This window comes from Pararge aegeria, chromosome 15, assembly GCF_905163445.1.
Source record: "Pararge aegeria chromosome 15, ilParAegt1.1, whole genome shotgun sequence".
Taxonomy (NCBI): Eukaryota; Metazoa; Arthropoda; class Insecta; order Lepidoptera; family Nymphalidae; genus Pararge; species Pararge aegeria.
This window is the reverse complement of record NC_053194.1, coordinates 2,430,617-2,446,403: the sequence shown is the minus strand read 5'-3', so window position 1 is coordinate 2,446,403 and position 15,787 is coordinate 2,430,617. Positions and strand designations below refer to the sequence as shown.

At 38.4% G+C, this 15,787-nt stretch overlaps 1 protein-coding gene and 1 non-coding gene across 3 annotated transcripts in view; one reads left to right on the top strand and one right to left on the bottom strand.

Moving 5' to 3' along the window:
• LOC120629801 (max dimerization protein 1-like) overlaps window positions 1-15,787 on the bottom strand; it is a 440,856-nt gene that overhangs the window by 26,332 nt on the left and 398,737 nt on the right. For both annotated transcript variants that reach the window (XM_039898853.1, XM_039898854.1), the window contains exon 5: window positions 13,933-14,167. In XM_039898853.1, the coding sequence (XP_039754787.1) occupies window positions 13,933-14,167 (235 nt within the window). The remainder of the gene's footprint in view (window positions 1-13,932; window positions 14,168-15,787) is intronic.
• Trnai-aau lies at window positions 1,563-1,636 on the top strand. The gene has a single exon. It is a non-coding gene; the product is annotated as a tRNA-Ile (tRNA).

The window sequence follows — 15,787 nt, the reverse complement described above, 5'->3', positions numbered from 1 at the left end:
GTTTTAATCATAAGACTACTTCAGTAGTACAGCGGAGTGGGCGTGGCCTAATACAAAAAAATCCGGGTTTAAAAACCGCCAAGGTAGTGTTCCGTACCTAAAGTGTAAAACGGGACCCTATTACTAAGAGTCCGCTGTCAGTCAATCCGCCTGTCTGTCTGTCACCAGGCTGTATCTCATGAACAGTGATAGTTAGACAGTTGATATACTATCAACAAATACTAAAAAACAGAAACAAAATATTTCACAACATTTTTAGTCGATTTTTATAAACCAGGTACGGAAACCTTCGAATCCGACTCGCAGTTGGCCGAATTTTTAGGAAATTATATTCTGTATTGGCTAAGTCTTGATAAGTATATCAATGCTTAAACGCTTATGAAAATTCATATAGATGCTTATTAGTTAAATGCTTTTGTGAAACACTTGTATATCTTTGATGTTTTTAATATCAATGATGTTTCTTTTATAATAAGTTATGTTCATAAAATGGAAAACTCAATTTTCCTTTATGGCCCTTTCACGAAATATACCAAATTAGACGATTCCTTTGCTTCTTTTATACGCAAGCGTATTCTTTGTGACGAGTGTGTAGGTGAATATGCGAGAAGTTCTTAGGTTCAGTAACCGTAATCGCTGGGCCACAGGCGCATACCGTGAGCCATCGCCATGGGATACGTGCCAGCGTATTTTCCGTGGCCAGCACGTCGTGAAGGTTCCCTGTCCACTCGACAACCCAACCCTCTCAAAGTTGCGGCTTCTTTTTACTCACCCAACTTTAGCGCCACTCTCAACAAGAGGAGGCCTAAACATATCCTTCACGACCCTGACGATCAGATTACTAATGATAATGCTCCCTATCAGAACACACAATCAACCTCTGTACAGCGTCTTCGCCTGAGACGAGGTCCCCGACTTCTGAAGTCAAGTCATCCGGACGTGGGCTCGCACCACGTTCTCGGAAGCGTGCGGACTAATCACCGTCCGTAACCCTTTCACCCCGATCGTCGCTTGAGCCAAGGTTCGGCCTCACATGAGGCACCCTCAGGCCGACGATCCCTTCGCTTCTTCGAGCCCTAGGGTTCAAACTCTTCCTGGCAGAGCCCCATTCCGATGCTCGCCAACAAGCCCGCGTTACGCTGTTAAAATCATTAGGGTTAATCAGCTACACACAATCCGAAAAAAAAAGGTTTCCATTTACAGGCAAACGGACAGCATCGACACTAGCGTCCACACAGATGGAATTGGTCGCTGCGATCGATCGCCATGCTTTGTTTGCATCGCATCACAGAATGCTCGTGTAAGTAACTTGTGCCTGTAACTGACCACATGTAAACGGAATAAAAAAACGCGTGCATGACTTACGCGAGCTTACTTGCATGAGGAACTTGGTATATTATTTATTTATTACAGTAACACCAATAGCTTGTTCAGCATAGTAACATTGCCAGGCTATATTTCGAATTGGCAATGCTCGTGTTAACTGGGAAATCAACTCATAATCTCTAGGTGAGTCGTCAAATACTGTGATACTTTCACTGTTTTCAACACAATGTTCATCCGGCCCATTAGCTCAGTTGGTTAGAGCGTCGTGCTAATAACGCGAAGGTCGCGGGTTCGATCCCCTCATGGGCCAACAGTTTTTTTTTCTTTTTATATTGTTTTTTTTATATTATCTATATATATATTTTTTTTATATAATTTGTTTTGGATATGTTTTATTTTATTTAGTCTTATAGATTTAAAAATTAATAGTGTGAAACTCAGTTTAATCAAAATATTAAAAGTCGCCTTTCTCATTATAACGGTAGATTTCTTGTATATATAGATTCTAGTATTGATCAAAAGCTGTATTTGATTAGTTAATTCAATGTGATAGTGTTTAGAATCTTCAGGCTTAAGTAAATAATGCATCTGAAGATTTAAGATTAATTAATAACTTATGTCTTTGTTTTCTGTATTGTTTCTTTTAGTTTTTCTATCTATCTAACTTTGGCGTAAAGCGCGTTTAGTAGGTAGTTTAGTTTTAAGTAGACACATACTTAGGCCGAAAAGTACTCTGCCAAACTGAGAACTGGCGCAAAGCAGCATTGTTGCAATACTGTGTTCCGGTCTGAAGGGCGTGGTTCCCGGTGTAGTTATAGGCAAATGGGACCTAACACCTACGCTTTAGGTCGATGAAAATCAGGTGCTGGACGTGTTCCTTGCACGACCTGTTTAATGTTCATAGGCGATGGCTCCCACATCAAAATGCCCGCAGCTTCGCTCGGTCCGTCACATCCTACTATATATCTATACTAATAAATTCAAATTCAAATTCAAAATTCATTTATTTCAAGTAGGCCTAATTAATAAGCACTTATGAAACGTCAAGTCTGTTTGTAGTGACTCTCTAATATTATGAAGAGGTAACGTTTGTGAGTTTGTGGCGTTGTAAGCGGTAATCTCTGGATCTACTGAACAGATAGTCTGAACGGATAGACTAGAGGGTAATTTGAAAATTGTTAAGCTAAGCCGCGGGTAGACAGCTTTGAAATTTGGTATGCATGTCACCAATGCTATGAAAAAGGGCATGAACTTTTTATACCGATCTCTCAAATAGTTCCCGTGGTAGAATCAAGAATTGAAGCTTTAGAAACAATTCAGAAGTCCAGACAGACGAAGCCGCGTGCAGAAGCTAGTAATTCTATTAAAATAAAACCTGCTATGTTTATACTTTTGCCAGTTGGCAAGTACCTGTGATTGATTTTGCCGTTTTTGCCCGTTTATTTGCTCAGGCCCGTAACACGGTTAAAGCGCGAGCCACGTCAAACATAATTACTCCCTCCCGCAAATGCAGTTAGCTTGCTTATAATCTATTTGTGGATAATTATCGGAATTGAAATTTCCGTACTTCGGTTACTAGTTCAATTATTGCTAACCAGCTGTATCCCGCGACTTCTTTCGCGTGGATATTTTCGACTTTATGCATATGCGATTCTTTCGGTAGCCTAGTTGTTGGGACTCTTTATTTCTTAAGCAAGCAAAATAAGATAAGAAAAAAATTTATACACTATAAGTTAGCCCTTGACTGCAGTCTTACCTGGTGGTAAGTCTGAGATGGTAGCGGGCTAACCTGTTAGGGAGTATGGTAGTCATACCCCTAACAGGTTTCTACGCGACATCACAACGGAACACTCCATCGCTTAGCGGCACGTCTTTATCGGTAGGGTAGTAACCAGCCAGACCAGACCAGATAAGCTTCAGAGCCGTCCAGGGAGGTCCTAAAAATGATTTAATAGTAATGAAACCTGCATGTCCAAGAATTGCTCTTAATGTTGGCAACGGTGTGTGGGGTCCCACAATCCGCACTTGACCGGCGTTGCAGACTAAGGCCTAACTTTACTTTGTTTTTTTTGAAATAAATAAATATACTACGACAATACACACATCGCCACCTAGCCCCAAAGTAAGCATAGCTTGTGTTATGGGTACTAAGATGACTGATGAATATATTTTTTTTATGAGTAATATACATAAATACTTAGAATATACATATAAACACCCAGACACTGAAAAATATTCACGCTCATCACACAAACATTTTCCAGTTGTGGGAATCGAACCTACGGCCTTGGACTCAGAAAACAGGGTCGCTGCTAACTGCGCCAATCAGCTGCAAATTTTGTATTGTGTCTTTTTGTTTTTCTATCTTTCTAACTTTGGCGTATATCTCTGCGTTTTGTGGTAGTAGAGACTTCGTCCGAAAAAGTACAACCGCCATGCTTATAACTGCTGCTAAGCAGCATTGTTGCAATGCTGTGTTCCGGTCAGAAGGGCGTGGTTTCCGGTTTAATTACATGAGCCTAAACACCTACGTAGGCGATGGCTTTTTTCACTCACTCGTAGCATCGGATAAGCTGCTTGGGTCCGTTATAACTATTCCAAAAAAACTTTCCCCACGGATCTCTTCTTTTCTAATGTTTTAAAAACGATAAAATACCTAAATAACCTTACTAATATGATAAATGCAAAAGTGTGTTTGTTGTCCTGCCTTTACGCCCTAAATAAGCAAGTTGACTTTTGGCATAGAGTTAGATTAAAGGACGGAGAGTATAATAGGCTACTCTGAATCCCAGGAAAACCTGTAATAAACGAAGACGAGAAACGCGATTAATAGTATATAGCTATTATTTGCTTTTTACGCCCGCATCCGTCGTGCACACTGTCGACGGTGAAAAACCATAGATACAAAGCGGGTATCACCCCACCTTTAATTCGTTTTTTTATGAAACCTCCTCTTTTTACAATTTTGTGGGTTTACTGGAAATCTGTGCTAGAGAAACTTTATACAGGATGTTTGGTAACGGTATATCAGTAAACAATATTAATCATTTTCTTGCGTTAGCGTTGCCTGGGTTCGTTGACCGCCAGTGTTCGATCTCGCATTTAACTGCGGGTGATTATATCTCATTTTCTGTCGCTTAGTGTACGCTTATAAGAGCGGTTAAATATAGCGTTTCCAAAACTAATTTGTTTGAAACAAACCCAAACAACATTTCGCTGATATAAATTTAATGCAAACATATGGTTTTGTTTACAAAAGTATGAATTTTATTTTTTTAAACGCAAAAGTACATCATTATCAGCCAATAGCAGGTTATAGGTTTACTGCCATAAAACTGCCATAAAAACCCCTCAGCAGGTTGGCCCGCTAACATCTTTACTTACCACAACGTGAGATGACGTCCCCTTAACTAACTCGTAGTGAGAAAGAAAACAAAACGTGTACACTAAAAAAGTATAAATGTATTTTCTTTCTTTAAAATTTTCCAGGTCCAGTAGAAAAAAAAAAAGAAACAAATTCAAGAGGTATCCTTCAAGTCACTTGTATGTTATATTAAAGACTATATTAAGCCAAAGAATAATTAAAAAAAAACAAAATCATTTTTTTCAAGTAGGCCTAATTAATATAAGCACTTTTGAAACGTTAAGTCTGTATGTGTGCAGTGACTCTACCACCGGTTCGGAAGGCAGATTCTACCGAGAAGAAGCCGGCAAGAAACTCAGCAGTTACTCTTTTCTTATATCAACAATTTACATTTAACATTTTTAAATTCATTTTTCTATCTTGTGAGTGATGAAAGCGGAGCCGGATGCAACCTTGTCATTAGGAAATGTATTCACATTATAAACACTCTTTGATGCAATAGTGCTAAAGCGACACAGCGGGGATATCCTTTTCAAATTGAGCCATAAGCATTATATGAGGAAAGTAAAAGAGAAAACCACTACGAACATTATCCCGAGATAATTTTATAACGCCCCGCGCGTCCGGCAGTTTATCTCAACAGTTTATCGTCCAACTATTTATACCCCCCACTACAGAACCTTATTTACTGTATCCAATATAAGAGCGTCGGAAGTTTTTCGGTTTGTCCGTGCGTCCGACAGTTAAATTGCTGAAGTTAATGCATAAATAAAAGGCAACAATACAAGCCTTTGTAACAATGGCTGGCCGACGCCCGCTGGATTAAAAGCTCTATTCCAGGAATGTAATTTTCGGGTTAGGAAAACTTTCTTTCAACACAAAGGTCTGGCCTTGTGTTTCGATGCATTTCAATTTTGGTTGGGCTCTTGCTAACATAGTATAGCCTAATCGGCCAACTTTGTTTCAATGCTACCCAACTACTACATATACATACTACATATGCTACATAACTTTTCTACAAAAATGCGAAACTGAGTCCTATTAATGACACCTGTCTATCTGTACTTTTTTATGAAAATATATCAACCAAAAAAGTGTTATCGCATTATTATACCAGTTTTTGAAGACATTTCTGGCACAGTAGTGAGCGCTGTGGTTTTAAGCGGCAGGCCCCGGATTTGATCACCGTCAGGGGCAATTAAGGAATTGATAATTTCTGAATTTTCTCAGGTTTTATCTCGTGGAAGGGTACCAGAGAGAAACCAACCTACCAACAGAGATGTGCCGCGAAGCGATTTAGCGTAGAAACCGATTAGGGTATGACTACCATCTTAGACTGCATCATCAATTACCACCAGGTGAGCTTGCAGTTAAGGGCTAACTTGTAGTGGAAATAGAAAATGGATGAACCTATTTTGATTTTGTTTTTTTTTTTTGTAAGGGGAATGGACGGAATGGACTCTTGCTGTATTTGATGAAAATCTTAAACGTAAGTTTTTTAACGCCTTTATTTTGGGTATTTAATAAAAAGGGCTTTACTATTAGAATAATCTACACTATATTGAAAGTCGGGGGCGTTGGTTACATCAATCGTCTACGGGAAACCGCAGGATTCAAGCAGCACACCATCGTGGTATTTGGAACTCCCTACAAAAGACCTATGACCAGCAATTGACGTCCATTGGTTGATATGATCAGCTTGGTGTCATCATCCAATTCACGTCCACTGCTGGACATAGGTCTTTTGTAGGGAGTTCCAAACTCTATGATTCTGGGCCGCTTGTATCCAGCGGATCCCCGCGACTCGTTTGATATTGTCTGTCCACCTGGTTGGGGGTCGACCAACGCTGCGCTTACTCCAACGTCTACCGGTTCTCCGAGCTATGTGCCCCGCCCATTGCCACTTCAGCTTCGCGACTCGTTGAGCTATGTCGGTAGCTCTAGTTCTTCTACGGATCTCCTCATTTATGATTTGATCACGTAGAGATACTCCTAACATAGCTCTTTCCATCGCCCGCTGAGCGACTCTTAGCCTTCTTATGAGGCGTGCAGCATTTCTTGGTGCGCAATAATGTATTATTTTAATCTCCTTTTCTTAAATGTTTTAGCGTTTAAGGCCACCAGGGAACGCTGCCGAATTTTTGGACGTCGGGTTTTTAAAATTTTATTTCTTGTGTGGGACGTATGCATTACGCTGTAGCAATCACTTAGAATGCCGTGAAGCGTCTAGAGGGAGGATCGTCAAATAATACCTACTTGTTGTCGACGCTTCTCCTGCATGCGAGTGGAAAAACCAGAGCAACGCAAGTTCTTTGCCATAACATGCTTCTACCAAACAACCGGACCAATGGGTCTAGGATGTAACATTAATTTACTGCATACAATATTGAGTGACTTTAAAGTTCGCAATTAATTGATCTTTTTTTAAATTAAATTCCGCCTTATTCAACGCTTGTGGAAAAAACGACACTAACAATAGAAAAAAGATATTTCATACCTTGACCTTTATAACGTACTATCTAGTTAAATATAGTTTATTTAAATGTCACAAAAAATATTTCTAAAAAATTAAAGAAATTGACATAGTAAACAAAATTTAATTTGGAACACTAATGGACTCGTTATCGGAAAACTAAGTTTCACTCAACATTAAAATTTGAGATTTTTGTACAATTGAATCCGAGTTTTGATAAATTCAAAGTGTACATTGTCAAACCTTATTGCTTAACTTCAGGGTGTCGGTTTTTTGTGACGGTATGCTTGCACATCCTACAAATTTACTCTCATCATTTTCCCTAACGCGCCAAAAGAAGTATAACTTCAACAAGGAAAGATGTGTACAAGGAAACATCTGTATTAGAGATACTTTAAGTTTTACCGAGCTATAAATAAAACGAATATTTTTCATCGAGTATTTTGGTCTGCCATATCTGCCACATTGAACTTATTGTGACGTTACAAAGCCACGAGCACTTGGGTCGCTAAAAGGATTACTTCATCCCACTAGGGGCTTTACAAAAGTGGAGCATCTATATATAAAACAGGTTGTTAAACACATAACCTGTAGTTGTAGTCATAGACTGTAGTCGCGTCAAAAGAAAAGAAGCAAGTTGAGATACTGCTGTTTCTGTCTAAGTTTAAATCTAGTGTTATCGTTGAATGTCTTGTTTATTGCAATACAGTTCAGCTCATGACTGCAATCTCACCTGGTTATAAGTGACGAAGAAGTCTAAGATGTAAGCGGGCTAACTTGTTAGGGATTATGATAGTAATACCCCTAATCGGTTTCTACGCGCACATCGCACGCACCAGAACACTATCGCTTAGCGTGTCGATAGGGTGGTCATTCGCCACGGCCAAAGCCTCCTACCAGACCAGACTAAAGAAAATTTTGAAATTATAATTTCCCAAATTGGCCCAACCGAGATTCGAACCCGGGACCTCCTACTTACGCGTATATTCACAGTGCTCACCGTTGCGCCAGGGTGATCGTAAAAATCATTCAAAAGCTACAAATTAAATAATACAAACGCTTCATGTGACTCCAATAAAATATGCATCCTTTTAAATGAATAGTTTACGAAGATGTCTACTCTGGCTGTGTCGCTTGTAGTTTAGAACTCTCTGAGGATTTTGAGGCAATATTATGCGGTGAATAAAAGCGCTACATTTTGTTTTGGAAATTATTTGTTTAAACTCTGGCATCATCCTCCATCTACGAGTATAAGCGTACTGCAGGGCATAGACTCTTCTCACTGGAGAGAAATATTCCGAAGTGACTTGCCTAACGCCATGTACTGAGCCGTTTTGCAGCAGGTGTTACTTTGCGGAACTCCGTGATATATTATGAAAATTAAACTTGATTTGCTATACTCAGCGAAAAGCAGGCGAATCTGTATGGTGTAATTTATAATTTCTGCAATCCTTATACTCCACACCAAACATATCTCCGGCAATATGCCCTCTACGCACGTTTCGCTCCGAAACCTGAGCATCTTCAGGAGATGTTGACTTTACAATGAATAATTGTTAAGAAATCATTTTAAATAAATGAATAATATAGAGTATAGCAAATTAAGCTTAATTTTCATAATTGATTACCTAATTATCCACTTGAGCGGATATTCAACTATAAATCGTGAATTCGTAATTTTTTAACATTGGCATATGTCCTACTTTTTTCTTTGCTTCTGTTGTATGTACGCTCCTTCCCTTTTAATTTCTCTTCTTGTTTATGATTACGTCACTTCTCTACGTATGATATAAATAAATAGACATAGCGCATCTAATAATTACGGAGAAATCCCTGAAACTATTATCCAATTAGCATATACGTCGCAAAGCCGACGCAACAATCGGGGCCATTCGGGGCCATTCATTATCCCTCTGAATACTATTCACGGACCAAACAATACCCCGACAATACGCGTAAGTGGCTAAGCGAAGGTACGGCTTGGTTGCGACACCGCAAATCAAACGATTGTTCTTGTTAACTGACTTTGACTTCTTGGTGGGTGGCTTTGGAGTTCCCAGTTTAGCCTTTTGACATTTTAACCAGTAGGTTTAGGTTAATGATCGTTTAGACCTGCCCACCTAGGGCGCACCAGGAGCAGAGTGGAAGGTTTAGCCTGTAGCTATTGATCTAGCTGTCACAGGTGTTCTCCGTGCGTCAAATAACGTCAGCAAGAGTACCTTTGCAACCAAGACAAAAAACGTGTAAAATATAATCTCTAAATCCGCTTTTTCCTATGAAAAAAGATCGTTGGTTAGTTCAATGGTGTCAGCAGCGTTTTCGGCAAGCTAATATGGTGTCAGCAGCGTTTTTGGCAAGCTAACTCTAAGCATTGAGTTTTTATTCACGCAGAATCAGTATTGCAACCGTTGCAGTAGTTTTGCGAGATTTGAATCGTTTGAAATGGGGTTAAAGGTTGAATTTTGCTTGCACTTCTATAGCGTAGGTAAAAATATAGTAGAGTTAGATAGATGGTGGCAAACATAGTACTATTCGATTGCTAAATTATAACTTATTAGTGACTTGAATATATTATTAAGGTTATTTATTAATCGTTTAATTGGTAAATCTTTTTTGATACCACGGAACATTTTCGGAGTTCAAAGCGTTTTAGGCAATCAAATAATAATAATGTATAGTTAAGAAAACCATCGTCAGGAAACATCATGCCTGAGAGTTTTTAATAATGGTCTCAAAAAGTTAAGTCTACAAATCCACACTTGGCCAATGTGATGGACTACCCCTTAACCATTCGCAGTCGCAGCATTCTGAGCAGGATCAGTAATGGCTTGAGATGGTGAAAAAAAAAATTGGAAGTTTGTTCTAGGATCTCTTTAAACCAGGGCGTATTTGGGACCCTCCTCGGTTTAGTTTCAAGTTAACGAATGTAGTTATCACCATAACATAACATTAATGGTAACATATTACATGTAAGAACACTTGATAAATGCCTGTGAAAGGTTTACATAAATAAAAAAAAATTAATTTGAATTTAGAATTTGATGCTTTTCAATATTATGAATGTGAAGTCATAACTCCCATCTCCTTACCACTAACTGGAGAAGCCTAAGCAACGTCGGTAAACAAATGGGAACTCAGTCTCAGTCATTATCCCTCAGTACATGTTCCAAACAATAGAATGAATTTAGCCAGTTGTTACTAAAATAAGGTTGCTATTCCATAAGCATTAGGTAAGTTTAATAATGCGCTCGACTATACTACATAATAATATAGAATACATTCTAAACATCTTGTTATCTTCTCTATTTTAATAATGGTACCTTCTAACTTTACGATCTATTGTACCATTTGCGTTTTAGTGATTGTCAGTCTAAGCGCGTCTGCTTAGCCCGTCCATGGTGGGGAAGGATAAAAAATTATCTTCTCTCACAGCAATTCTCAGAGCACTGGCGCACAAGTGCAAGTAATGTCCAAATAATACAGGTTGATAACAAACCGGGGGTAAACTTCTCCATATATTCATAACATATTGCTGTGATTTAGCAGGTGGACTCGTTAATTATATCCTTTTTCAGCGGACATAATCGGGGGATATAATTTTTGTTTCCTGCCTATGCTAGCCCTGCTGGTACGGAACCCTTAAAAACTAGAACATCTAAAACCATTATTAAAATGCTTCAAATTTTATTAATAAAGCAATCAAAAAACTGCAGGACACTCGAAGAGTCGAGCATCGATGTCGTTTCTAAAAACGGATACCGCATAACTATCTACTTCATTTTGCCTTCCAAAAATAAGTTTGCTAAAGAACTTAGAGCTTTATCTACCAAGAAATAACGATTAGCATTAATGCGTTAGACTGGTGGATAAATTGGTATGTATAAAGCGCACCGGCTTGGCCCGTCCATGTTGGGCCATCGTCTTTCTCGTCATCATCGTCTTTGATGGTAAGTGGAAAGCCATTGCCTATAAACAGCGCAACAATTCATAGAACATGCAAGAACACGTTATACAGAGTGCCGCACTGTGTCTTAAGTGCCCGTGATTACACCAGCAATGACACCTTGCTGATCGGAATACAGCAATGCTGCTTGGCAGCGGAAATAAGCAGCAGTAGTACTTTCCCGGACGAGATCTGTCACAAAAAGCTCTAGTAGGTACTACAAGCTGGCGGCTGTTAGGGTGGCAGCGACCCTGCTTTCTGAGTCCGAGGCTGTGGGTTCGATTCCCACAACTGGAAAATCTTTGTGTGATGAACATGAATTTTTTCAGTATCTGGGTGTTTTTATGTATATTATATGTAGTTTTGTATATAATTCATATATTCATTAGTCATCTTAGTTCCCAGAACACAAGTTACGCTTTATTTGAGTCTAGATGGCGATGTGTGTATTGTCGTAAAAAAAGCTATTTTCAAAGCTAGCGCCTTGAAATTTTAACTACGTCATTGTTTGGTATAAAATTTCGTCACTTAGATAAGACACTACCGCGCTATATAAAAACACCAAAGTTTTAAGGGCACACAAAAATACTCTCTTTTGGCTTACCATATTATGCGAAAATAAAGTGAATAAATATAAGATTATTTTATTTATTATTTAAACTCTTTATTTGTACACCACTACACAGTTAGGAAAATAAAGGACGAATAGAGAGAAACACAAAAACTGGAGAAGAATACAAAAGGCGGCCTTATCGCTTAAATCGATCTCTGCCAGGCTACCTTTGGATTAGGACAACAAGAGCGAGAACAAATAGGTGGTGTAAAATTATTATAAACCTACATTAAAATAACTACATACGAATACATAAACAAAAATATACATAAATCATTATTGCTGCATAAGAAAAACCTTGATTTTCAAAATTATAGAAATCTTACGCGAATTTGCTAATTTTATTTGCGCGGTAGTGTCATATAGTGACGCTTTCGCCATTTACGTCAGTTCTATCAAAACACGTAATTTGCTGCTATCGAGTACGTTTATAAGGTAACAATAGCCTTATTATTTTTTCTCGCTTGCAATCAAAGAAAAAAGGGCCTAATGTCAATCGTTTTAGTGTCGCATTTTGTACTTAGTACTTCAGATTTTTGTTTTGCAAACATCTGAAATCGTCAAAAGCCCGAGCTAAAGAATTGTAGCTAAATTCAAACTTAAAAACAATGCAAATAAGATCCATTTTACTCCGATGTTCATGTATTTCTATACTCGAAAACGACTCTTCGATTGCGAGCATGCAAATTTTGTACTAAGGCTACAGTATACAGAAAACGAATTGAATAGCTTCATTCTCTCTGCTGCCACATCTGCGGTGGACAGGCACCTTTACACAGAAGTCATCACTTCGATGCACGTTGATAGTCATCAAGTAATGATGGGTATTGTCTGAGCTTGACGTCTTATCTTAGCCGAGGGAGCTGAGCTCCGTGTTTGATCACAATTGTGCTTGACATGTCGCAGGATTGAATTTGTATATTATGCCTCAACTGCAATACCTTTACAAATGTTATGTTGTCCTGGTAGTTTGCTGTGTTATGGCCAACACTCTATAGCCAATACATTTTTAAAAATTTAATGTAACATTAAAAATGTATCAAAATTCAAAAGAAAATGTGACTCCAATAATTTAAACGTTAGAAGCAAAAATAAACTTGCAGTGCAGTAAACTAGACTACACAAAATAAGCAATTCATTTAAAGGAAATTGTATACAATTTTACAATAAATTACCGGTTGATATCTTGGGGAAGTCACTAAAGAAGTTCAAAGTTTGTATTAAGCAAAAGCTTATAGAAAAGTCATATTATAGTATAAAGGATTACGTAAACGATAAAAAAGCTTGGGTGTGAACAATTGCTCTAACCAGGTTGCTTCTTAAATATTTTCTAATGAAAATGTGAGATGGTGATAACAAAAAGAACACCCGGCTAAGTTTGTTGTGGGCTTCTTCTCTTCAATCACGCCCTGGTCTACCAGGGCGCGATGTTGTTTAGTTTTAAGTGTACACATTTTGTATATAATAACGCATGCCATCTATGTGCCTATTTGAATAAAGAAATATTTGACTTTGACTTTTGACTTTATGGATTATGTAAAAAGTGTATGTACTACAAATTTAGTACCAGCCCAGAGTAAGGCAGACCTTGTTAAACTCCCGTAGCTCAGAGAGTAAGTCGTTGGCCACAGTTATTATCACTAATTATTAATAATAATCTTAAACTTTTCTGTTCTACTGTGGGATATTGACTAAGAATCATGATGAAAGCCTTAAATAACATCATGCTGTAAACCGTGAGGAACAGCTAGTTATTTTATTAACACATCATTAATCTCTGAACAATTAACCCAATTCGTCAGGCGTGATTTTCAATAAATTATTAATTAATAACCGTTGATCAGACGTAAACTATTAGTAAAATAAAAACTGCACCATTACTTAACTTTACACGGCATTTGAAACCGATGCTACGTGTAATTAAACATGAAAATTGAATCCCGTATGTTACTGGCGAAGTCTACGGCGTGAGCAATGTCGACAATGCCCAGGCGATAGTATATTAAATGTTTAGATGGCCCTCTACTGTGGAATCTCATGCAGAGAACTCAAAGCTAGTTATAAAATACTAAAATAGGTTTTAAAATTCTTATTTTTCATAGATTTTTATGTAATTTTAATTATAAATTAAACTTCTAAATTAAGCTTAGTTGTCATTGTATATAATTCAAATAGCGGGATAGGACGTGTTAAATAACTAACAAGAGACTCACCGCTTTCAGACACGGATGAGGGCGACCGCTCGGCCGTGGACACGCCCGACGACGACTCCAACGACGAGAGGGAGTCCGCCCGCGTGGCGTGTGCGTGCGGCATGGAACTCTCGGAGAGGGAGCGAGACACGTCCCGGCTCGCCCTCAGCTGCGCCAGTCGCCGCCGCAGGTACCGTTGCTCACGCGCTAGCTGCTCTTTGTGACCTGAATGCCTCTTTTCCCGCTCCTCCAGGCTCTGAAACAATGATATAAATGTCAGTGAAGTTGTTTTTCCCACTACAAGTTATGAAAATTAAGCTTAATATGCTATATATATTTTTTTCAAATAAATAAATAAATATAATACGACAATACACACAACGCCTCTAGCCCCAAAGTAAGCTTAGAGCGCTTTTGTTATGGGTACTAAAATGACTGATGAATATTTTAATTAATAATATACATAAATACTTATTATATACAGATAAACACCCAGACACTGAAAAACTTACGTGTTCATCACACAAACATTTTTTACTACGCTAATCGGCCGACAAATTGAATATTGAACTACTCCATTGAATTATTTTCCCTTCTGTTCTTTGTTGCCCTCGGATCGTTACTGGGCAATGTCGACTTTGCACGCCGTTTGCGCTTCGCCAGCAACGCGTACATAATCAATCCGGTTATTAAAGCCTACCGTGGTAGCCTTTAGCCTTTATGACTGCGTTCAAATCGAAATCGGAAATGTTCATTAAAGTTCGTAAGGGTTGCTCTAATATTATTCGAGCGGGCCTTTATACTTACGGGAAAAGCTTACTTTGACGTGGAATATTAATCATAGGGAAGCTTTGTTCACTTCCGTAAATATTGGACAGAAGCAGGCGTTACTAAACAATTATTCATTGTAAAGACAACATCTCCTGAGGATGCTCCGGTTTGACTTAACAATTATTCATTGTGAAGTCAACATCTCCTGAGGATGCTCCGGTTTGACTTAACAATTATTCATTGTAAAGTCAACATCTCCTGAGGATGCTCCGGTTTGACTTAACAATTATTCATTGTAAAGTCAACATCTCCTGAGGATGCTCCGGTTTGACTTAACAATTATTCATTGTAAAGTCAACATCTCCTGAGGATGCTCCGGTTTGACTTAACAATTATTCATTGTGAAGTCAACATCTCCTGAGGATGCTCCGGTTTGACTTAACAATTATTCATTGTAAAGTCAACATCTCCTGAGGATGCTCCGGTTTGACTTAACAATTATTCATTGTAAAGTCAACATCTCCTGAGGATGCTCCGGTTTGACTTAACAATTATTCATTGTAAAGTCAACATCTCCTGAGGATGCTCCGGTTTGACTTAACAATTATTCATTGTAAGGTCAACATCTCCTGAGGATGCTCCGGTTTGACTTAACAATTATTCATTGTGAAGTCAACATCTCCTGAGGATGCTCCGGTTTGAGTTAACAATTATTCATTGTAAAGACAACATCTCCTGAGGATGCTCCGGTTTGAGTTAACAATTATTCATTGTAAAGACAACATCTCCTGAGGATGCTCCGGTTTTGGGGCGAAACGTGCGTAGAGGGTGCATTGCCGAGGATATGAAGAAACAGTATGAAGAAATTATAAATTACACCATACATATTCTCCTGCTGTTCGCAGAGTATAGCAAATTAAGCTTAATTTTCATAATACACTTCCGTAAACTCAAAAAGAGATGGCAATAACGCTATAGGACATCGTTAACAAACAAAAAATACACTAAATCTTACTGGCTGGTGCCCGCGACTTTGTCCGCGTTTGTTTATTTTACTTGCCCGGGCTTCAAATTATGCAACCTCTTTATCCAGGATGCCTTGCTG